The sequence below is a fragment of the Chrysemys picta genome, chromosome 19 (genome assembly GCF_011386835.1).
Source record: "Chrysemys picta bellii isolate R12L10 chromosome 19, ASM1138683v2, whole genome shotgun sequence".
Classification (NCBI taxonomy): Eukaryota; Metazoa; Chordata; order Testudines; family Emydidae; genus Chrysemys; species Chrysemys picta.
The window spans coordinates 8970430-8994083 of NC_088809.1; the positions used below are offsets into that span (position 1 = coordinate 8970430).

Genomic DNA, 23654 nt, shown 5'->3' on the forward strand with positions numbered 1-23654 from the left:
ATAGTTTTATTATAAATATAAATTTTAAGTGTGTGCGCGCTTCACAGCTGTATAGTTAGATTGTGAGGACTTAGTTTGCATCATTTTCTAGTTGCCATTTGAATCTAAGATGTTAGATAAGTATTATTTAGAGCAACAATTTGGAAACTACGCACTGGGATTTTTAAGGTATAGTAAAATCTGTTTTCTTTTTAAAAAGCAAGAAGAGATCTTATTGTTTATGTAAGGTATTGCCTAAAATATTAGCCAGACATTATCTTAGCTATCATTAAAACGGTACTGATATCTTGCAAGAATTTTTAGGTTGTGAGAAAGCTACGTATTTAATACAGATATACAAGTCAGCAATGCAGAGGACGTTTCTCCTTAACTATCCAGACAAAATAGTACTAATGATTGAATTAGGCCACAGACAGTATTTGACTGCTGGTTTCAATCCATTGTAGTTTTCATCATCTAAGAACTTGGATAAAATCCTGGCTCCATAGAATTCAATGGCAAAACTCCCACCGACTTCAAAGAAGCCAAGATTTCACCCTTTAATTCCACATTCTCCATGTCTGCCTGATAATTGACTTTCATCTTGGAGATGGCATCATATAAATGACACTCTGACTTTTATGGTCCAGGGTTGCAAATTATACTGATTTTTAGTGACGGAAGTTGATCAAAAAGGAGAGGCAGCTCACCAATTTTGGTGGCAGTTACCATGCGTCTCAAAGTAATTTGGAGACACTGTGGGTACGTCTTCACTTACCGGAGGGTCCGGCGGCAGGCAATCGATGTTCTGGGATCGATTTATCGCGTCTGGTTAAGACGCGATAAATCGATCCCGGAAGTGCTCGCCGTCGACACCGGTACTCCAGCTCGGCAAGAGGAGTACGCGGCATCGACGGGGGAGCCTCCGTGCCGCGTCTGGACCCGTGGTAAGTTCGGACTAAGGTACTTCAAATTCAGCTACGTTATTAACATAGCTGAATTTGCGTACCTTAGTCCGAAGTGGGGACTTAGTGGGGACCAGGCCTTTGTTGCAACATCATGTGGTGACAGGACTAAAGAAGAGCATGAGAAGGGGAAAAAGGGAAGGAATGTAACTAAAAGGAGTTCATGTCAGCCAGCTGGAGGTCAATAGTCAGTCAAGCAAACAAGCAGACATATTCTGACAGCGAGCGAAGCTAGTTTTTTTAGTTGAAACTTTCCTTATTAATGGCATAACTCTGAAAGCCATTTTTCCTCTCCTCCAACTTTTGTCTTCTGGGAACAGACTTCTGAGCTTAATTCATAATTAGGTTAGAGGCCATTGGGGAGAGGGGCTGTCATACTATTTGACTATATTAACATATTATGGAACATGTTCAAGGTTGGTGGTTTAAACAAGGAGCTTTTATGCTTGAAGTATCCATGCAACTATTATGGTTATAACAGGAATGCCAAAGCTATTTCCTGAGAAAAGGTGGGTGAGAAGATCTTTTATTGGACCAACTTCTGTTGGTGAGAGAGACAAGCTTTCAAGCTTATCCAGAGCTCTTCTTCAGGTCTGGGCTACAACAACACTGCATACAAAGATACTTCCTGAACGTTCAGGTTTCTGTAGAAGCCAGGAATGTGTTATTAAAAGCCAGAGCTCAATATTTAATGTTAATAGGAAACTTCATAAGAAGTTGTGTGTGCTGCGATCTACGTACATGGTTAATGTACTGAAGTGCTGTTAAAAGAAGAAAACTGTTTTGGCACGAATATTAAATGACTGTAAAATGCCTGTTTGCAGTGTTGTAGCCGTGTTTGTCCCATATTAAAGAGACAAGGTGGGTGAGGTAATATCTTTATTGGACAAACTTCTGCTGGTAAAAGAGAATTTTCAGGCTACACAGATCTCTTCTGCTGGTCTGGGAAAGGTACTCAAAGGCCACGTCAAACTACAAAATTAACTTGACCTAACTTACACTGGCATACAGCTGCCGCAGTCATTACATCACTTGTGCGTGTCTACACTTTGCTCCTTGTGTCGGCAGTACACATCCTCATCAGGATCGCTTGTATGAATGGTTAGTACATGTAATCGCATTGTTAGTGTGAGGCATTATGGAATGGCTTCTGAAAGCCAGTAACAGTCGACATAAGCAATGCAGCGTCTACACTGACATTGCGTTACCCCAACGACATTGAACTTGACTCTATGCTGCGCGCGGAGGTGGAGTTATTAAGTCGGCATAGTGGGGTAGTTAAATTGGGGGGAGTAAAATGTAAGTGTAGACACTTCGGGCAAGTCTACACTACCAAATTAAGTCGACTTAGGTTACATTGACGTACAGCCACTGCAGTTTGGGATGTCCACACTAGCGCCTTCTGTCGGTGGTGCGCGTCCTCATTAGGAGCGCTTGCACCGATTTAATTATCAGTGTGTGGCATTGTGATGCACTGACAATTGGAGCTCCAAGTGGTGGAGCTCTGGCTGTCAGCCTCAAGGGGCTGACAGCTGGAACAGTCAATGCAGTATCTACACCAACACTGCATTGACTTAATTATATCAACCTAAGTGCTATGCCTCTCGTGGAAATGGAGTTATTAGGTCGGTGTAGCGGGTGACTTACATCAGCGGGAGCAACACTGTAGTGAAGGCATCTTAAGCTGACCTAACTCTGTAGTGTAGACCAGACCAGAGTGTCACAACTCAATACAAGGTGGAAGAGATTGTTAAGGACCATTCAAGGCAAGTGGTCCATAGACACCCGGGTAATCATACGACAAAAAGGAAAGGGGGGAGGGGTTAGTGGATTCTAACCTATAATCTCATTTACGCTTTGCTGTTAAAGGCATAATGAATTTATGCAGTCAGTACCTGTCCAAGACTCCCCCATATCTTTGCTTGAATGGAAGGATACATCTGTTTCTCATTTATTGTCATCGTTATAAGCTTATCAAGAATAGCTGTGACTCGCTGGCGTTTAGCATCATCATTGTGCTTACAGAATCGGACCAGATTCGACAACCAGGGCGTCATATATTCCAGGCAAAGGTGTTTCAGTTCAATACCTGAAATCAAAAATTAATGTTATTGTAACCGAAGGCCATTGATGGTCTCGTCTCTTTGTATGTGCAGAATTATTTGCAAGCACTTTTCTTTACGATTTTATTGTCCAAAAATAAAGTCTAGGTACCTGGACCAAAAAAAAAGGGTAAAAGATCAGAAGTAGGATTATTGTGTAAAAGGCAAAGCTTTAAAAGAATCATACTGTTCTAGTGACATCCAAGTCATACATCTTTAGGAAGCTGGAAAGAAGAGTGACATCTTAATTCATGCTGAAGAGATGTAAGAGAAAGCGGCTCAAAGCTTGTAAACACACTAATATTTAGAATTTACATAGTACTTTTCACCTGCAATGTGCTTTCAAAACATTAATCTTCAACACCCTCATGAAGTAGGTATAATCCCTATTTTACACATGAGGAAAAAAAGGCAGCTATGTTCCAAGACTCAATCAAGGTTAGAGAGAATCAGACCCTGGATTAGAATTTAAATTTTTTGTGTCTCCTTTAAATTATTAACAATGTGTGTAGAGGAAAGATCCCATATATGTTTTGGGCATATATTTTTTAGACTTCGGGGTTTATCACCAACATGGAACTCAGATTGTGATTGGTGTCTATTTCTGGTGAATTTGTGACACTAAAGTAAGCCTCACCAAAGTAATCATTGTGCACAACTTTCAGCGGTGACATGAAAGAGCTAATATATAGTAAAATGTTACCTAACAAGCATTATCGCTGTAAACCACTGAAACCACTTGTACAAATTGTCTTATATTAATGTCAAAAAGTCTAAGGAATGTTTTAGACATTGATTCTATAAAAAAGAGGCCATTGTTCTGTGAATGAGATAATCTTGTCTTTACATTGTTCTCCACACTAGCAGATTCCAGTCTGTATCTTGACACTGCTTGGTTCCAGAGCACTTCACCACCTGCTGATTAGGTCACAGATATAATGGCTAAATTTGAAAAGCACCTGCAGATGCTTTAGGCTGCATTTCTAATTGAAGCCCACTGTGCTAATGGACTAGCTCAATAACATGAGAACATTTATTAACTCTAAAACAGAACTGAAAAGCTTGAACTGTTTCCAACTCATTGTTAGCATTAGAGAAAATGAATGATACTTACTAGATTTGCTAAATCCAGAAATACACTCTTCCAAAAACTCTAAGGTAAGGTGTGGCTCATTAGCTGCCAGAGTCTTACTAATTGACACAATAAAAAGGGTGTTGTTGGCAGGGATACACAGACCTGAAGTCTCCAGTAACTGGCCCTCAATCTTTAAATTAAAGGTACAGGTTAAGGCACACAGAAGATTATAGGCAGCAGACCTGCAACAAAACATAAGTGATGCAATTTAAATTTTTTCCCTATGCATCTAAAAAAATCTGTACACAATAAATAATTCCATTAAAAACAGTACAAGAGTGGTACTCATGTCTCGTAAAATTCAGTCTAATGTTGCCATGCCAACAGGGGCAGCAGGTTTGTATAATTTTTGGTGGTGCCTAGAACAGGTCCAAGTCCTCCTCCCACCCCTCCGCCCCCACACCTGCCTTGTAAGCCGATACATATTTTTTAAAATAATGTAAAAATGGACTGGAAACAGTAGGTGTTTAACAGTTTCCCTATATTGCATAATGTGGGGTGGAGTGGGGGGCTGATGGCTCTGGCTGGGGGTGAGGGATGGGCTCAGGACTAGGGCAGAGGGTTGGGTGTGGGGGGATGAGGGCTCTGGCTGGGGGTGCGGTTTAGGGTGGGGTGGGGCTAGGGATGAGGCATTTGGGGGGCTGAGGGCTCTGGCTAGGGCTGAGGGGTTTGGGGTGCAGAGGGGAGGGCTGCAGGGTGGGGCCAGGGATGAGGGGTTCACGGTGCAGTAGGGGGCTCAGGGCTGGGGCAGAGGATTGGGGTGTGGGAGATGAGGGCTCTGGCTGAGGGTGTGGGTTCTGGGGTGGGGCAGGCCTGGGGATGAGGAGTTTGGGGTGTGGGAGGGGCTCAGGGCTAGGGCAGAAGTTTGGGGTGCGGGAGGATGAGGGCTGAGAGGTTTGGGGTGGGGCTGGGGATGAGTTTGGGGTGCAGGCAGGCTGCCCTGGGGCTGGGCCCAGAGAGGAGGACTCCACAGTCCCCTAGTCCCTCTCTCCACCCCTCCCCCCAGCAGCACCCTCACTGCACGCACTCCTAGGGGCCAGGCCCCCTCCCAGGAAGCCCCCTCAGCTCTCCTGTGGTGGGGGGCTGCCATCATGTGTGGTGCCTCCTCCCCTCCTTCCTCTGCAGGTGGCGGCTGTGCCACCAGCGCCGCTCCCTTTTGTAGCCGGCAGCAGCCAGCGAGGGAGCGCAGTGCCGAGCGGCAGGGCAGCTGCCCGCTGTCCAGGGCACAGGCAGGGACACTCTGGGGGGAGGCGTGCGGGGCGGCAGGCGGAGCTGGGGGAGAGACCCGGCGCCGAACATTGGTGGGGCTGGGCCCTCATGCCCTGAATTTGCTGGAGCACGGGCATCACAGGCCCATATCACTTGCTGCCCCTGCATGCCAAGGGAAACAGAAGTTTAGGTCCTGAACTTAATTTCTTCCTTCCAGGGACTGCCAGCACTACAGAGAACTCCTTCTCTCAATAAACCCTCTCTGACAAATTGAAAGAGCATCACTGAAGGGCTCCATGTCTAGTTACTCTTGGATGAAAGAGATTAGAATGATATGGAGGAGGGAGGGAGGGAGAAAGGAAGAGAAGATGGCTACCAAAGGGCTACCAAGCAAAAACCCGACCAATGGTTTTTCAGACCCATATAAAATCAACGTGTACATTTGAATTTAGGGATTTTTGAGATTGTGACTAAAACCAGTTCATCCTTGGAAAATTTCTCCTTAAATATTGCATATGTAACATTAAAGTGCTTATACCCTACACAGGTACATTTTACACATTAACGGCAATAAGACAACTCTAGAATTCTCCTATGCATTAAAGTGAATGCAGGAAATATTCTCACCTTATTCCCACACAGAGAACAACATAGCCTATAAAAATTAAATGGCATGTATATGTATATTATGCTGTGTCTATATAGGTACATACACATATACAGAGCTGCTAGAAACTGGAATTCCCATTATAAATTCTGAAATTTCAAAAAAATATTCTTTCAAAACTGAAATTTTTGAATTCCCCACAGAACAGGAATTCCAAATTCATAGACCTTTTTGCAATGTTTGAGGTCCCCCCGAAGATCCTGCCCTCCGGGGAGCCTGGAGATTCCAAGCAGCTGGAGCCTGAAAGCCCCGTTTTCTGAGGTAGTCCACCTGACAGGTTGGAGCCAGGGACCCTGGAGGCCCTGGCTTTGAGGCAGCTTTTCTGGTGGGCTGCCAGAGATCTAGGTCATCTAGGCTCCCTGTCAGCCATATTGCAGAGATGCTGGGAAGCTTGGAAGCCAGGCCTTGTGGGCTGCTGAGAGCCCAGGAAGCTCCCAAACTTTCAGTGCCTTGTCAGCCTGCCCAGTGACTAACCTGGCAACAAACCAGGTAGGCTTCTGACAGAAACCTGCCTGGCAAGCAGGGTTCCATACGAAACCTACCTGGTTTCTGTCAGAACTGGATGTTTCCATAGAACTTTTTGATTTAGATGAACCTGCCTCTTCCACTGGAAGAATGTTCAGTTGGAAAATTTCCAGCCAGCTCTAATATGTCTCTTTCTTTTGTTTATTCTGCTTTCTAGCTGCAAAACAGCCACTAGTACCCCAAGACTGAATTCTAGTTTATGTTTTTAAAAAACAAAGCCAGGAGAAAGATGTGAAGAGATTTAGGATTAGCTAAGTAAAGTAAAGTAAAGTAAAGGTTTTTCAGAATAAGAGTTAAGACTTCCCAAACTTTTACAGTTAACCTAGCACAGTTGATCTTTCTTTGGGAAATATCAATGTTACTCCTAGATAAATGTCAAGGTTGTGGAGCTTTGGTGAAAGAATAATTATGTTTGCTGTAAAACACTTACTAATGGGGAAACCTTAGAAATAAATTAGCACACGTTTTGGTCAAGATAAGGGTTAAGAGATCTCTACCGTAAACTAGGGTCTGAGCTTCCCAGGTTAAGCAATGCTATATTCAGTAGTGTTCCAGGGACATCCTTAGGGCGGATTTTAGTATGTTGTGGGATGGAGTCTGGTTGTGACAGCTCCCATCGAGTCCGTATGTGAATGATGGACTGCACGATGGCTTCGCACTCCTGATGCATGAAGGTGAGTGGTGTGCCTTGGTTGGCAATGGTTAAGGTGAACTGGTTCTCATCAACTAGACATATCTCCTCAATCTCAGAGGCATAGTAAATGTCATTTAGAAACACTGTCTGTCCCAGGACTCTTGTTCGATCTGCTGATGTTACCTGCACAGCGGTAGACCCAACCTTAGAAAGGAAAGAAAAAGTATTATTTAGTAGCTGTAGCTAAGAATATGAAGAATGAACAAGATCTGTTATCACCACTTTTTAAAGAGGAGGATGAGTAGCTGAAATCTGAATGATGAATAAGTGATATATTTACCAATGTGATGCATGAACTATATTGGTGATTTCTCCTTAAGACTTAATGACAGTAAAATAGCATGCAGGTCTATAATGCCAAATTATACATAGCAATTCGATAGGAAGGGTGTTAAATGAGACTTACTTTAATAGAAACTTTGGTGTCTTTGTGGGCGAGTTTGAGAGCATTGTGGAATACTTTCAAGTCTTCTTCCAAAGCCAAGGTGGCAGCTGGAAGTTTCTGCTGGTCATGTTCAATGTGTTCTGCCAATTTCCCGGGAGAGTCTATGAAAATAAGTCTTTTGCTGCCTTTCAGACCTGTCAGAAGCCTCTCGTGGTATTTGGTGTATTCCCTTACCCAAGAGTTGCAGTTGTAAATATAAACTGCTGAGACATTTTCATAAGCGAAGCCTGGAAATACTACAAACCACTTGGAAAGGAAGTCTGTTTTAAAGCGATTGCTGGGCCCGGCATGAGTGAGGTCCACTACAATCTCATATGGCTTAGCATAGTATGGCTTCAAAGTTAGAAGAACATGGTATATCAATAAATCACCGTTGATCTGACCTGTTTTGAACCTAAGAAAAATAAGAAAAAACATGTCACATGTTGTTCCATGATTTCTCTTGGTTATGGTAGGGAAAAAAAAAGATTTAGCTTGCATGTAATCCTATACCAACTCCAGATATTCCAAAACAATTGTACGGGATCTGCAGAGACCATGTAGGCAATAGGCAAATAGCATCCATTCCCATTAAGCCTTAGCTCATCCATCATATTGGATATTGGAAACAGTTTTAGTATGAGAGAGAATTAGAAGGCTGACACTGAGGTTATCCTCTTTCTTTCTGAATGAGTTCCATGGAATCTAATGTATAGCCAGGCAGCCCCAGAAAGAGACAGAGCAGACCTCTATTTAACATTTCAATTAAAGAAAACATATGCTTCAGAGCAATGGCACATCAATTGCATCAAAATTGGATTACACATAAATAATGCAGTTTAGATTCTCTCTCTACAAAGTAAAGGGGCAACATTATCTCAGCAAGGATTCCTCATCCAACGCCAATGTATTCACTTTTCCACACTTGCAAATTACACCCATGTTGAAACATAAAAAAGGTAATTTATAATAGTGACGCTGCCCTAACTAAGCATCTTCAGGCACTTCCATTACAAACTCTCTTTTGAAGGGTTTGTAACTCTCACACTGCATTTGCTGTAGGTTGAAACTTGGCATCCGACTGCCTAATTGGATGTAAGAGTGGCCAAACGACTAGTATAAATGTGCTTGTTAGATTTTCTGAAAACAACGAAACAAATCAGAAACTGCCTGAAATTATCTGAAAGATTTAGTTTTTAATTAAAGCTGCTCTGCATCTTGAGAAGGACAGTCACCTTCCAAAATTAATCCAGAAGATTTTTAACATGGCAGATATAATTTTACTAGGTATCATTAACCCAAATCATAGTCAAACTCCACAGTAGCTTGTGGAAATCTGTGACACTTCTATCTGCTTACAGCATCTCTGTGCTACCATTACCTGGACTCTTCTAGCAAAGCTGGAGATTCTGTAAAGACAGAATTCACACAAATACATGCAATAAAAATAAAAGTTAAACAATATTGATTGCACTGGAGACACCATTTTTATATAACACGTAGGGAAAATAATCTGGTATAAAGATAAACATATATATGGTGCAGCAAGCAGAGAGTCTCTGCCCTAAAAACAGATTTTTTGTTTCTGTTGCACTTCCTGTCATTCTGAGAGCTAATTTGGGCAAGTTAGTACTTTCTTCCCCCCTCTAACGTGTCACGGTAGAGTTGCAGTGGAAAGGAAATGTGTCATCTCTGTGGTTTAGTTTTCTGAGTGAGGAAATAACTACATATTTTAGTTAGATTCACTTTTTTTTTTTTTAAATCATCTTCTAGTACATTTGTTTTATATTGCTGGTCGGCTGCATCCCAAGAAAAATATCAAGAAACTGCATGATTAAGTAACAGAATAATCTGAAATTCAACTCTGATTTTGACCACACATCTGGCAAGGTAGGTCCATATTTGCTTTCTTACACTTTGCTTCTGAGTTTGTTATAATTTGTAGAAAGTTGTAATGCAAAAAATGTTTTTACAAAACGTCACACAATTCACTACAATGCCCAGGTCTGACAACTGCGATCAAGAAGTGAAATACTATCTTTTCCCAACCAGCCTATTTAGCTTGAATACAGGAAACTTACTAAAAATACAGATGTTATACTATGTTAAAGGGTGTTTATATTTCAGAGTCTGAGGCAAGCATTCAGAGTGTCATTCACTAGTTAGTCCCGTTGTGCCTATGTACTGTAGATCTTACTATATACTGACAGAAGAGCCTATCTATACCTAAGCACAAAGGGGTAAATTAAAGAGAAAGATAATCTTTAATTATCAATTCCTTTGCTTTTGTTACTTTACATAAAATCATTAACATTTTGTTAAAGTTTGTTTATTTTTAACAGTACATCTGGTCTGGAACACTACAATTAACAGTGGGCTCATTGTACTGTCAGTGGAAGTATGCAGAAGCACTGTTGCAATTGTGTAACGGAAACATGAGGTGTTTGAGATACTTCCTTTTATCAAATGCAACTGTACAGGGCAGACCCATCTCAAATGGCTAAAAATACCTAAAAAGGGGTAGTCCATTCCACTAGGGAATAATTTACATGGTTTACTTCAGCTTTCTCCTTCTACTTTGTTGCCATGTTACAAGACATCTTCTACAATCGGAACCATTTTGAGATAAAAATCTTACCCCGCCTGCAGCTTATATGACAAGCTAGTTTTCTGCTCAGTTTGAAAAGGAGGAAGTCCTTACCTCAGAACTAAGTCTAATTTTAACTTAAATATGAACTGCAGAGAGAAAAACATTTGTGCCCTTTATTACTTCTTTGAGTCTGGCGTCACACATCATAAACTCAATTTTTTTTTTTTTTTTTTTTTTTTTTTTTTTACAGTAGACATACCAGGAATATTAAGTCCTCTCTTCCCTCGCTTTCTGGAGGACCCTGGCATGTCTAAAGGACATCACTTTCAGCTTCTGCAAAGATGCCAAAATCCTTTAGCAAGTTCACTTTTCTATACATTTATGATTCAATGCATTAGGTACTTTGGTAGTTATGTTACAACTTTTGAATATGACTGAAAGTAAATAGATCTTTTCTAAGATGCTTTGAGTGGAAGAAAAGGTATTTTGTTCAGCAGAATAATCTTTAAAGCAGTAGTTTAAATACTTAGCACATTGGTAAGAACAGCCATGATTTTTAGTCATTCTAATTTTAACAGAACATACTATACAATACTTGAATAAAACTATATAATTTGCTAATATTCACAAGTAAAACAGGGAAATTAGGTAATAATAAGGATGATCGGCCTCTAATTTCAGATATGCAATCTGGAGGAAATTACATCACAGACACAAAATCAACAGTGTATCAGAGGGTTGCAAATGCTGCAATTCAAAAAAGATCATGTTAATTTTCATACTTTTATTATTATTTCTGTATGTTGGTAGAATTTAAGTATTCCAATCAAGACTGGGTGGGTCCCATTTTGCTAAGGACTGTAGAATCACATATTGGAAAGTCCCTGCCCGGCTCTAACAATTTATAATGTAAGGCCTTCAGTCTTGCAAAGAGCTCTATACAAGTTCAGAAGCCTGCTGGAGTCAGCTTCTTGAAGAATAAGGACTTAGGCTATGACAGATAGACAACCCCCCCCCCCCCAAAAACCTACATATTGGGAAGAAGGGAAAGACAATACCAGAGCACGCTAAGCATTAGGCATGGCGCATCACCTGCCTACTTTGTTAGTATTAATTTTTTAAGTCACAGAGCATTCTGTCTTTTTGCCAAATTCTATGGCTAAAGATGATGCACAAATTTGAATACTGTGCAATTGTAGAATGGAAACATGCTGTTAGTAACAACATGATCTGCATGATCTCACATATTTCAGTGAAAACATTTTTTGCATTTTAGCGAGGCTACTACTACTTATATCTTGTGTAAGAAATTCCAGATCACTTTTCCTTATTCATCCGATTTCAATCCCCAAAAGAAATAGACTATACTGAAAATACTTTGTTTGCATACTATAGAAGTTTCTTTTATCTATGTAACTGACATTAAAGCAACTTGGACACTGTCAAGTTGGGCTTTTGCAATATCTGGGTTACAAACTCAACTAGGGTGACCAGACAGCAAGTGTGAAAAATCGGGATGGGGTGGGGGGGTAATAGGACCCTATACAAGAAAAAGACCCAAAAATCAGAACTGTCCCTATAAAATCGGGACATCTGGTCACCCTAAACTCAACCCCCTTCCGGCAGCATGGCCGCCCCCAGTGCTTGGTTCAAATTTGTCAATTGTAATTACGAATTAAAATAAATGCAGCTTATTCAAGCTAATGAACGCTTCCTGCACTGCTAACATCCATGCAACTAGATTATGGAAAAAGGGGACAATTCTTCTTTAAGAAACCCACAGAAACATCAGTAAATCACTAGAAATATTGTAAACCCAAAAAAGAGACATCAGTTTGCTGGAAATTTACTAAAAAAAGATGCTTGGCAGCTGCACTCAGTCTTTAATGGATTAATATGAGCGGATACAGTCACTAACTGGTGTCATCTTTAAGATTGGGTAAAATTTATATTTTTTGTTTTGTTTTTAAACATGGCTACATTTCCTCTCCCTTTAAAATTACTTCATTACTCATTCAGGAGAGTAGGAGGTGGGAACAGGAGTTTTATAAATATTCCTTAGAGGTTCTCAAACAGTGGTCCGTGCGCCACTGGTGGTCCGCGAGCTCCATTCAGGTGGTCCCTGGATAGTTCCCTCTAAGGTGCGCACCTGGGTGGCCGCACACAAAAGAATGAAGGGCCACCCACCTAATTAGTGAAGCCATGTAGGCATGGCTCCACTAATTAGGTGCCTAGACCCTGGAAAAGACACACGTGAGGTGGGGTGGTGGCGGCCTTGGTGGGAATAGGGGGTAAGTAAGAGAGGACAGTGGGTGAGAAGAGGGGGGGGGGAATTTGGGATGTGCAGGACTGCAATGACTTTTCTCAATTCCAGGGCTGTGGCTGCTAGGGAGAGACCCCTTTCCTTCTCAGCCCCAGCTTGGGGGCTGCTGGAGTGGAGGAGAGAGGAAGAGACCCCCCGTCTTTCCCAGCCCCAGCTTGGGGGCTGCCGCGGGAGGCGGGGAGGGCATAGCCATCCATTAGAAAGGTTACACCACTGATATTAAAATATGAATTGTGTGCTTTTATTTGTAGAACAAAAAATGTTAATTATGTTTTTTTTTATATAGCACTTTTATCCAAAGTGCTTTACAATAGTTAGCTAATGGTACAAAGAACATCTGGAAAGATCATTAAGTGGTCCACCGAGACCCTCAGCAATTTTCAAGTGGTCCGTGAAAAAAAGTTTGAGAACCACTGCCTTAGATTGTTTTCTCCTGTATTTCTAACATTTCATAACATGCCCAAAATACATGAAGTCAAGTTACTGCAAAGAGAAACTTGTCTAACTATAGATATAGCATCTGCCTAACATTTCAACAGAGCTCCAATTCAAACCTTCAACATCAATACAGGAATACATTTACTGAACTAATACTATATTTTTATATTTTTACAGGTAACTACCCGCTATGAACATGAAATTGACAAGGCGCTGTAACCCACATTTTGCTTTCATTGTTGCAACCATCTTTCCATTGTGCTTGCAAATCAGAGCGAACTACACTGACCATCCCTGGGTTACAAATGAGAGCTATTTGAGTACCATTACCCAAAACATAAGTGAAAACCGGAGTACCACTGAAACCAGTACAAATCTTATTACGCAAGACGCAGATTACAATGACATTTCAAGGACTACTTTTGAAATGCAGACAGCTGCCTTTCAATCATCAACATTAGGTCAGGAACCTTCAACATCTTCCCCTGGCTTTAATCTTACTTCTGCAGTTCAAGACCCTTTGACCACCACCAGGACCCACATTACAACAAAAACTGAAAATTGTGAAGAAAAGAAATCTCTGTTACTAATTTGTTTCATTGTAATAGCAGTGCTTGTTGTTTTTTGCACATGTCTATTTCTGTCAACGGTGGTAATGGCAAATAAGATATCCTATCTCAAAAGATCTAAACAAGGCAAGCGCATGCCCAGGAGTAACGGGGATTTTCTGGTTACTAGCAGTTTATGGCCAGCTGGATCAGATACATGGCAGAAGAAGTCTAAAGAGCTAACAGGGACTGACTTGATGATGCAAGACCTGATATTAGAGACAGCTATCACAGTTCCAAAGAAAAATGCAGTTGAAACAACTGAGCAACTCACTAGCGGAAGAGCCAATCATCAGAAAAAAGAAGCATCAAAACCATGTGACAGCATCATAACCAATTTTGTAGTTGAGATTTAAGTAAAGCTCAGATTCCTAACAGAGACAACACTGCAGCCTTGAAGTAACATAGTGCCACAGGAGAACCAGGTTCCCATCCTGGATTTGGTTTTCCACTGCATAACAATGGGGACTCTATGCAGAAGCACACAGCTCCATGGGAAGGAGCACCCCAACTTGTGCGCAATCAACCTTTCAGTCATTTGAAACAGTATCCTGCATTGTTTTAAAGGGAGACCTATCCATTACTGCTTTGAAAGAAATTGGTGGTCAATGGAGCTGAGTGGGGATAAAGCAACAAAACATTTAGGATATTAGGGCAGCAAAAGGAACCCCACAAAGGTCATAGGGAGGGACCCCAATAGCCTAGTAGGTATAGAATCCGCAAAGTGCTATTTATGGGTATACAATTGCTTTTTTATTTTAAATGAAGCTCATTTTTCTCTGATGTAAGCAGTGACCCACAAACCAGTAGGTTAGAAGACCACTCTGATATTGCAAACAGAATTCTCAAGAGCTCCTAAGCACATTGTTGTACATCAGAGGTTCTCGAATTGTGGTCTGTTGACCACTGAAGGTATGCTGAGAGCTGGCTGATCACATAGTGCTATCTCCTCCTCGTTGCCATCTGCTAAATTATATTAAGAAACCGTTATAAATAACTAACAGGCAGGCAACTGCTGTAGTTGTTAGAGAGATGTTGCATGATGACAAATGGGAGGAGAAGGCCACCAATGGGGAAGTGTTCCCTCAGACTAACTCTATACTAAGATGTGCTCTGGATTGTGAAGAAGTTTGAGCACCCATATAGTACATGTTGTGCGAGTCAACTTCTAAAAAACTAGCATTTTCCAGTTACTTGTGCTAGCATTTGTTTGGTTGCAACTAACTTTAAAGCAAATATATTGTACAGCCAAGATACGATTTCTCGTATTGTTCTTGGCTGCAACATAAGCCTACCTTGCTTTTGAACTAATTTAAAGACAACTGTATTTGCTGAGCTTTAAGTTTGTGCAAAAATATATAAAATTTGTTTTATATGCAACAGGGTTGGAGTAAAACTCACTTGGTAACACCAATAAAAACGTACAATAGATTTTGAAACAATCTGACTCATTCATAATTATAGTATATAATAGATTGGGGTTTCTATTGTAATGAAAGAACTTCTAGAATATTAATTCTCCAAAATGTTTACTAAGGGGAAAATTACAATGTCTCTCACTGGAGAGTGAAAAAGAAATGCACTTAAGTAGTTTTTTTTGTTGTGGATTTGCTTGTTTATAAGAATGAAGATGAAATTTTACTACTTTAATCTAGTTGACTTTATCCAGAAGATTAATACAATGAAACCTGCACTAAGGACTACCTACCAAGAACTACTTTAACATAAGACCATTACTACGAAGTATCCCTAAAGATTTCTTTGAGTACCCCTTCAAATTTTAGCTCCTCTAAGCTGGTCTTTTGAATGGATGTTTGTAATAGGTTTCACTACCCTGAGGAAACTGAAGAGGCTTCTTGTTTGTGCACATTATTTCTATACCTAAGCACAGATGAACTGTTTCACAGATATGTCAGTTAATCCTTGGGATCTTGAAAAACCAAACTAGCAATTTCAACATTTTCCTTGTTGTTCTGCATATTAAGCTAGTCTACAACTGTGTTAGCAGGGCACTAATCACAGTTGCATACAGATGTGATAAAACATTTAAGTCACACCTCTTCAAAACGTGTGCTCAACTGATTAATATTTGTATTGCCACAAAGGGAAGAGATATTGCTAAGGAAAAATTTCCTCCTTCCAGACATATGGATGGACATATAGCAATTAAACATCTGTACTGGGATAGGATGTAGAGGCCTCACCCAGGTTACTAAGCCATTCTGCTAAGCACTGTAGAAACACAGCAAATAATTGTCCCTGCCCCAGACAGCTTAGAATCAAAATACCTGTAATATTAGGCCAGACACACTTTAAAGTAGTTAGAAAAACCATGAGGATTTCCTGGGTGGCACAGTGATTCACGTACATTAGTAGATTGCTTACAGGTACGTTATCATATTTTTCCTATGTGTTTAAAACAAAATTCTGAGACAATATGATTTTTGCAAGACTTCATTTAGGAGACATATTAAAAGATGCCTTAGAGGAACTACCTACAAAAGTTATTTTCACCAAGGACAAATTCTCCAGTTCTGAAAATGAACTGATATGCAGGCTTGATCTTTAGTCCAAGAAGGAGCATGTAACTAGGTCTGTTGAACTGGTCTGGCAAGTGTTAAAAAAAAAAAACCACAGGCTGATGGTAGCTCCTGAAAACTAATGGTTTGGCCTTTCCAAACTCCCCATACATTTCCTATCTACAATGTATATAGCAAGAAAGTGTTGATTTTTAAAGCTCAGGAAAATAAGGACACGTAACCTATTTAAGCACCAAATCGATCCTCACTTATAATAAGTGAACTTATTCCATCAAGGAACCCAACTTGGAATGAATAAACCCTATTACATCTATTAATATTTCTACCTGTTCAGCCAGAAGTGATGGTCAGGGGTGCAAGCCTGCAACAGCAGACACTGAAGTTTTATGCACTGGAATTGGCTGTTGCTCCTCTGGCTAGGATGGTGGAAGGAGTAGACTGTGGTGCTTCCCTTGGTTCAGGGAATTGATTCCACTGCTATTTGTTCCCTGGGTCCCTTGGGGAGCAAATTTCACCTTAGCGTGTTGCCTTATCCCCTCTGCTCCCCCAGACCCGCAGCACGTAACTTTCTGTAGGAGCTGAGCAGCAGCAACCGAGATCAAGGGCCTATCCAACTCCCACTGAAGTCGGGGGGAGTCTTTCCATTGGCTTCTAAGGGGACTGGATCATGACATCATTGCTGGATTCCGTTACAGCTCCCCTGGACAGCAAAGATGTGGTCCCAGTTCCCTCTACCAGCAGAAAACGTGAAGAGAAAACCCACCAAAACTGTTCAGCTGCAGTTATAGCAGAACACTGTTTACTATGGAGAGTAGGGTTACCATATTTAAAATTTTTTAAAAAAAAGGACACTCCACATGGCCTTGGCCCCGCCCCAACTCCGCCCCTTCCCCTGCCGACCCCGCCCCAACTCCGCCCCTCCCTTGAGCCCCCGCATTCCCCTTCCTCCCTCCCAGCCATGAAACAGCTGCCCGAGCGCTACCGGCTTTGGGCAGCCCCCAGACCTCCAGACCCTGCGCCCCCGGCCGGCACTTCCCCTCCCAGGCTCCGGCGGCAGCTGCTGCGTGCTGCTCCCTGACTCCTCGGCTCTGTTTAAGAGCCGAGCTGCCCCAGCGCTACCGGCTTCGGGCAGCCCCCATGCCTCCGGACCCTGCACCCCCGGAGCGGAAGTGCCCGGCCGGCGGCACATGGTCCGGAGGCATGGGGGCTGCCCGAAGCCGGTAGCGCTGGGGCAGCTCGGCTCTTAAACAGAGCCGAGGAGTCAGGGAGCACAGCAGCCGCCGCCGGAGCCCAGGAGGGGAAGTGCCCGGCCGGCAGTGCAGGGTCCAGAGGCATGGGGGCTGCCTGAAGCCGGTAGCGCTCGGGCAGCTCGGCTCTTACAGAGCCGAGGAGTCAGAGAGCACAGCAGCCACCGGAGCCCGCTCTAAGGTAAACCAGGGATGCCAGAGGCTGGGAGTATTTTTCCCGGACATGTTCGGCTTTTTGGAAATTTCCCCCCGGACGGGGGTTTGATTACCAAAAAGCCGGACATGTCCGGGAAAAACTGGACGTCTGGTAACCCTAATGGAGAGTCTCATTTAAAAAGTGATTTTACCATACACCAGTTCTTTCACATGCATGTAAATGTCATATACTGCACACTACTTTTTCAAAAAGCCCCTTGAGTCAGTGATGTCTAACTTGCTACGAAAGAAATATTTAAGGAGAAGTTCCCTCCCTGCTCTGCACATAATATATAAAATGCACATACAGTCTAAACTTATTTCTATGATTTTACTATTGTACACCCAAATACAGCACTCCTCTGCACATTTGCTCCTAATCCCCTCTATTTCTGAGAGGCACTCCACCCTCTGTTAATCTACAAGGATACAGTAGCTACTATCCTGCATTTTTTGCAGGATTCAAGCACTTGACGTTGATCAAAAGGAGCCCTGCTGATTTCACAGAGCACAACCCCTCCCAATTGCAGTCACACAGTGTGGCAACTACAAAAATCGCCTATTTGGAACAGTAGTAATAGGAAAGTTTTTAATGTGTTTTTAGCTGCCTTTTAATGCAATTCAGGAAACGAAAATACAGAAGGGAACCAGCACCATGTGATCAGCCAGCTCTCCACAGACCACCATTTGAGAACTTCTGAGCTAAATCATTTTTATTTTAGTCTCATTGAACGGTAATAATTGTTGCACTTCACCAGAAAAGCACAGAAAGTACGAATAAGATTGTGTTAGCCTCAATCTACTTCTACTTAATATATAAAATTACTATTGCTCATGTTTTCTCTACAGACACAGGCACATAAACCTTAATACTACTAAGCATATCTTACGCAAAAATTGCAAACATGACTATTTACACTTTTTTTTTTTTTTAAACACACAACAACATATTCCAAATTTGGTCTTCAAGTATGCGACTTTTGAACATTAATTCTTAGTCATCTCTCTAATCTTGACACTTCCGGCAGCAAGTGTTGATAAACTTCCTCTTTCTATGCAAAAAACTTTCCACGTGAGAACAGCAGACCCTTTTAGAGCTCTTTAATGTGCAACACCCATTCTGACAGCTTTAGTTTTGAAACAGCAAAATGTTAACTTAGTATGTGAAGCCTGTTTAATACAAGAGACATTATTGTACAGGTAAGGAACAGTTTTCATATGCTAAGATTTAACTGCTTTGGCTACCTAGTTGTTGATGTGACATTAAATAACTTGTATTTTGCAACTTGATGGTGTAGAATATTTTGTAATGAATTTATAACTCGTGTACGGTATTCTGTTTTAGGAAATGGTTTTCTTCAATGTGTTATTGTTCTGAAGATCTCTCCATACTGTTCAAATATTGCTATTAGAACCAATAAGTCTCAAAACCAAGTTCAAAGTCTAATCAACAGTTAATTTTAGATTACCCGGAATTTCCCCTGTGAATTATTAGGTTAACAGCTGTGAAAATTTTTATCAGTATCTTACTGAGCTCTGATGAAGTCCAAATGTAGAAAAGGAGAGCAGAGTAAGCACAAATGAGTGAAATATTTTTACCTGTTGCAAGTCTAAACATTAATTCAGTATTTTGACATGTTCCCAGAAGTTTTAACTTACTGCCTGGATGTGTTTATGCTCTGGTAAACACTAACATGTACATGAAAACATCTGTGCTTTTATTAATAATATGCACACTGAACTGAGTTCTCAACGTTAATTTACCAATAAATGTTCTCTTCATGCAATTTAAATATGGAAGGTAGATCAAAAGAAGCAGGATGAATTGGGCATACAGAATATGTCCTTTATTAATCTCATCATTTAGACTGATGCTTGAACTTTAAACAGTAATAGCAAAAAACTCCACTCCATTACAGCAAGTGAATTTATATTAACATTTTACCTCTCATTCCAAAAAACATTATGTATTCAGGAGTCCATTTATAACAATGATCTACTGTTGAAATTCTAGTTCCATGCCAGTAACTGTAGCAGAAAATCATCATTTTAAACAGATATGCTTCAAGTATTAATTTATAAAGAGAACTGAGAATCCAAGATAAAGGTTAAAAGTATAGAAAAGAAAGTACATTACATTTAGGGATGTTACTTGTAACTAACAAATGTTAAACAATGCAAAATCACTTTTGTAATGAGCGGTTTAATTTGCATTTAATTTCCTGTTTAAAAGTGAGGATCTGAACTTTTCAAGGAAATTTGACAATCCATACAGATCACTACTTTGACCTTTTTTACAGTCTTCTCTCCTAGTCCTTTTTTGGCAACTTGGAAAGAACATTGTGGCTGTTCCCTTTTTAAACAAAACCACACAAGAGGAAATTTAGGATCAATGACATCAGAAGTGTCCCTGCTCCTCCTCAAGTCAGTCACAAACCTGACATTCATTTCAACAGAAGCAGAAATGGTGTTTTAAAAGAGTAGTAGTTCTGCCATTTACATCAATCTTACTGTTGGTAGTCAAAAGCAAATTAATGAAGATAAACAAGCTTTTAATTATAAAACAGAAATCTATATTATAACTCTGAAGTTAAAGCTAACTGTATTTTATTCTCTTTTTACTGCAGAAGATAACATCACACTGCATATGATCAGCAGAAGGGAAATGAACACCAACCATATAATCCTAATTTTCTCCTATGGACAATTGTGGAGATAACTTTCTACAGAGATACAGAGGCCGCCAACAAACCTATCGTCAACTATTTTTCTGACACAATCAAGGAGAACATTGGTCAATCTTGAAAAAAAATAAAGGAAATACAGCTCCCAGGTTCCTGTACCAATCAAATGAACTTGCCATCTTACACAAAACTGAAGAGCCATCAGCAGCTATCATGACACCTCAGACCACTACAACAGAAGAAAGTGAACCCAGTGATGGGAGCTGGATAGCTGCAATGTTAATTGGCATAATTTTGTGTGGTATGATGATAGTTATTATTATAATTCTGCTGTGGAAATGCTCAAAAAAGCCAACTCGAGTTGATCCAAACTGGGCAGGTCGCTCTCCATTTGCAGATGGAGACACACCTGATATCTTTGTGGAGAATATTAAAGACATGGAGATGGCCACAAAACGTACATCAGTTCTCTCTATCTTGCCATGGAAATTTAACAAAAACATGCCCCTGGATGATTCTAAAAACTCTGAATCAAAAGGCAGGCCTGAGAAGCCACCCAGCTGCAACACAAAGGAGAAGAGCAACCAATCCACCCCTACACTAAAGGGAGGCTCTGGCCCATTAGCCGACAACATTTCGGTTTCCTCTTCAAATATTATCAATGGGCCCCCATCTCCTGTTTCAGATGGACTGGGTGATGTATGCGACCCTCCACTCAACCCAATCCTTCCCCCACCTGAGTCACTTGATCTGCCACCTCCACCTGATGAAGTCCAGGAGAATCACTGTCCTGAAATCAGCAAATCCCTTGAATTTCAATCAGAAGCACAGAGCCAGTTTCCCCCTCCTCCTGACTTACCCAATCAAGATACACTAAAGGGAGGCTCTGGCCCATTAGCCGACAACATTTTGGTTTCCTCTTCAAATATTATCAATGGGCCCCCACCTCCTGTTTCAGATGGACTGGGTGATGTATGCGACCCTCCACTCAACCCAATCCTTCCCCCACCTGAGTCACTTGATCTGCCACCTCCACCTGACTGGCTTAACGAAGTCCAGGAGAATCACTGTCCCGAAATCAGCAAATCCCTTGAATTTCAATCAGAAGCACAGAGCCAGTTTCCCCCTCCTCCTGACTTAACCCATCAAGATGTAAATTGACCATTGCTGCCACCACCAGCATGACCAGACCCTGGATAAATTGAAGGAGCCTGCTTTGCAACATACTTCACATCCTTCTTAAAAGTGTTTTGAAGCAAATGATTACGTGAGAAGTGGAGATAGATAAGAACTATATGAAGTTACAGCTTTTATTAAACATCAGCTTTTTACAGATGGAAACTGCCTACTGATCTGTTTGAAACTAATCACTTCAATACAGGGTATGGACGGTAGCTAAAGGAAAAATCGGGACCAAGTACTTAAATGGTGCTCTAGTATTTACAGATTTTAAAAGCTATAGAAAAAGAAATTTCATATATACAGTTTTCAAAATGCAATGAGTCCAGCTTTATAGAAAGACAGCTTCTAACTTTTATGTTTGCTTTTCCGGGCTGTATAACTTGAATTAACAGTCACTTCAGCAGCACACTTCACATTTAATTTTAATAAAATGTTTGAATACAAAGGCGTCTCGGTGACTTGTACTGAAATTAAAATTCACTAAATTTTCCACTTGATTAAACACAAAACCTCTGATTAGCAGCAAAACTCCAGTGCCTGGACACACTTACAAACTTATATGTTTTCCATATACATTTAGGTTTATTTACTATACACTACTTGGCACTTCTATAGCACATAAATGAAGTATCGCAAAGCATTTCAACAACTAGCCCTCATAACATCCATCCAAAAGGGAGAGGAACCCTTTTTATTTTTTATTTTTTTTAAACTGACCAGTCATTTGAAAACTGAACTTATTTCCAATAGGTGTTTAGTTGCCAGCATCGCTTCAGTCTTTTTTATAATACCAGGGTTTTTTGCAGCCTTGAGGTCCATTACAAACATTGCCATCTGTAAGAGAATTAACCCTGGAAAAGTTATTTACAGTAAAAAGACTGAGACCCTATCAATGCTAATTGTGGATTCATCATGCTGGATTAATTCAAAAGGAGTCTAGTGGTTTCTCTCTCACCCACTCGAAAGAAAAATTACTAGTGTACGGACTCTTCATTTTTTGCTAGAACAGTAAGAAATGTTAACTTTTATTAACGAGTGCGTTCACAAAGAGGAAGGAGCTTTGTATTTGTAGCTTAACAGAGCAGAGCGCTAGGTGGTTGTAGGTTTCCTAAAAAAACCTCAGACAAAGTGAAATACTTATCACTGGGGCACAAGCCTACTGCAGTGTTTATGCTTATTGAGACATGTTATAAATGTTAGTTCGGAGAAAATTGATTTAAACTCTATGCAACATTTAAAGATCAAGACATACAATGAAGGTCTATTCCTTCATCCACTCATTTCAGAGGAGTACAAAGGCTGGGTAATATGGTTATATGTTAGCATGTGTAACAGGAAGATAAAGTGCATCTGGAGTAATTATGAGCAACGTGCAATGTGGTACAAAAAGAGGAAGAGAATGAGGAAGTCTATTACTAGTACATATAAAAAAACTGAAAGAATTAGACTTCAGATGGATTTTAAACTAAGAGCAACAAACGTCACTGAGCATAAGTTATCAAAGGAATAGGGTAAAGGTGTAATATTATTAAAGAGAACCAAATCCTACGATTTTAGCTGGAGTCAAATGGAGTTTTACATGTAAAGATTGCAGAATTAGGCCCAGAGTTTGCAAAACAACTTTGTGAAAAGCTCTGAGCACAATACACTTTTTTAGCTGTAACATGCAAGTCTTAATGAAAAGGACATAATTTAGCTTCACGAGAGTTAAATTAATACAACATGCCATGAGCCTCAGAGTTAACTTTCATGTACTGTATGTTTGGACAAAGAATATTGATTGACGAATACATTTACAATGCCGTAACCTTCAGGTGAAATAACGGTTTCTGCAAAGATGAACCTTTGAGGAATTTTATAATGGATCTTGCTCAAGAGAATTCTTCTGTGTGCTATATAGCAAAACCGTATGTGGCTTTATATATAAAGAATATAAAACTTATTTATATGTAAGCAGATCTGGAGAATACATTTGCAATCATTTTAAAGATCAAAGAATTTGAACCAAGAAACTGAAATCCTAATAGGACTTAGCATGAAAAGTCCATATTTAAGATTAATCAAAAAGAGGCTCAAAATACCAGCAGCCTGTATTACGAATCCAGATTTTCCATAAAGCGGATTCTTCCAAGATTTTAGGAAGAAAT

General features: G+C 40.6%; 3 protein-coding genes across 6 annotated transcripts in view; 2 read left to right on the plus strand and 1 right to left on the minus strand.

Annotated features, from left to right (window-relative positions):
• Nucleotides 1-23654, minus strand: part of NF1 (neurofibromin 1) — a 170926-nt gene that overhangs the window by 35680 nt on the left and 111592 nt on the right. For all 4 annotated transcript variants that reach the window (XM_008178856.4, XM_008178855.4, XM_042857833.2 and 1 more), the window contains 4 exons: nt 7683-8115; nt 7080-7420; nt 4161-4363; nt 2840-3033 (listed from right to left, as the gene is read on the minus strand). In XM_008178856.4, the coding sequence (XP_008177078.1) occupies nt 2840-3033; nt 4161-4363; nt 7080-7420; nt 7683-8115 (1171 nt within the window). The remainder of the gene's footprint in view (nt 1-2839; nt 3034-4160; nt 4364-7079; nt 7421-7682; nt 8116-23654) is intronic.
• On the plus strand, nt 9454-15101 carry EVI2A (ecotropic viral integration site 2A). Its single transcript, XM_005298868.3, has 2 exons — nt 9454-9590; nt 13229-15101. The coding sequence occupies exon 2, from the start codon at nt 13242-13244 to the stop codon at nt 14013-14015; it is 774 nt and encodes a 257-aa protein (XP_005298925.1). The 5' UTR covers nt 9454-9590; nt 13229-13241; the 3' UTR covers nt 14016-15101.
• Nucleotides 18703-21952, plus strand: EVI2B (ecotropic viral integration site 2B). Its single transcript, XM_005298867.5, has 2 exons — nt 18703-18841; nt 20269-21952. Exon 2 carries the CDS (start codon nt 20539-20541, stop codon nt 21484-21486), a length of 948 nt encoding a protein of 315 aa, XP_005298924.2. The 5' UTR covers nt 18703-18841; nt 20269-20538; the 3' UTR covers nt 21487-21952.

What these genes read in the sequence shown, in the direction of transcription:
- EVI2A (XM_005298868.3), top strand. Translation starts at nt 13,242, where the DNA reads ATGAACATGAAATTGACAAGGCGCTGTAACCCACATTTTGCTTTCATT.
- EVI2B (XM_005298867.5), top strand. Translation starts at nt 20,539, where the DNA reads ATGACACCTCAGACCACTACAACAGAAGAAAGTGAACCCAGTGATGGG.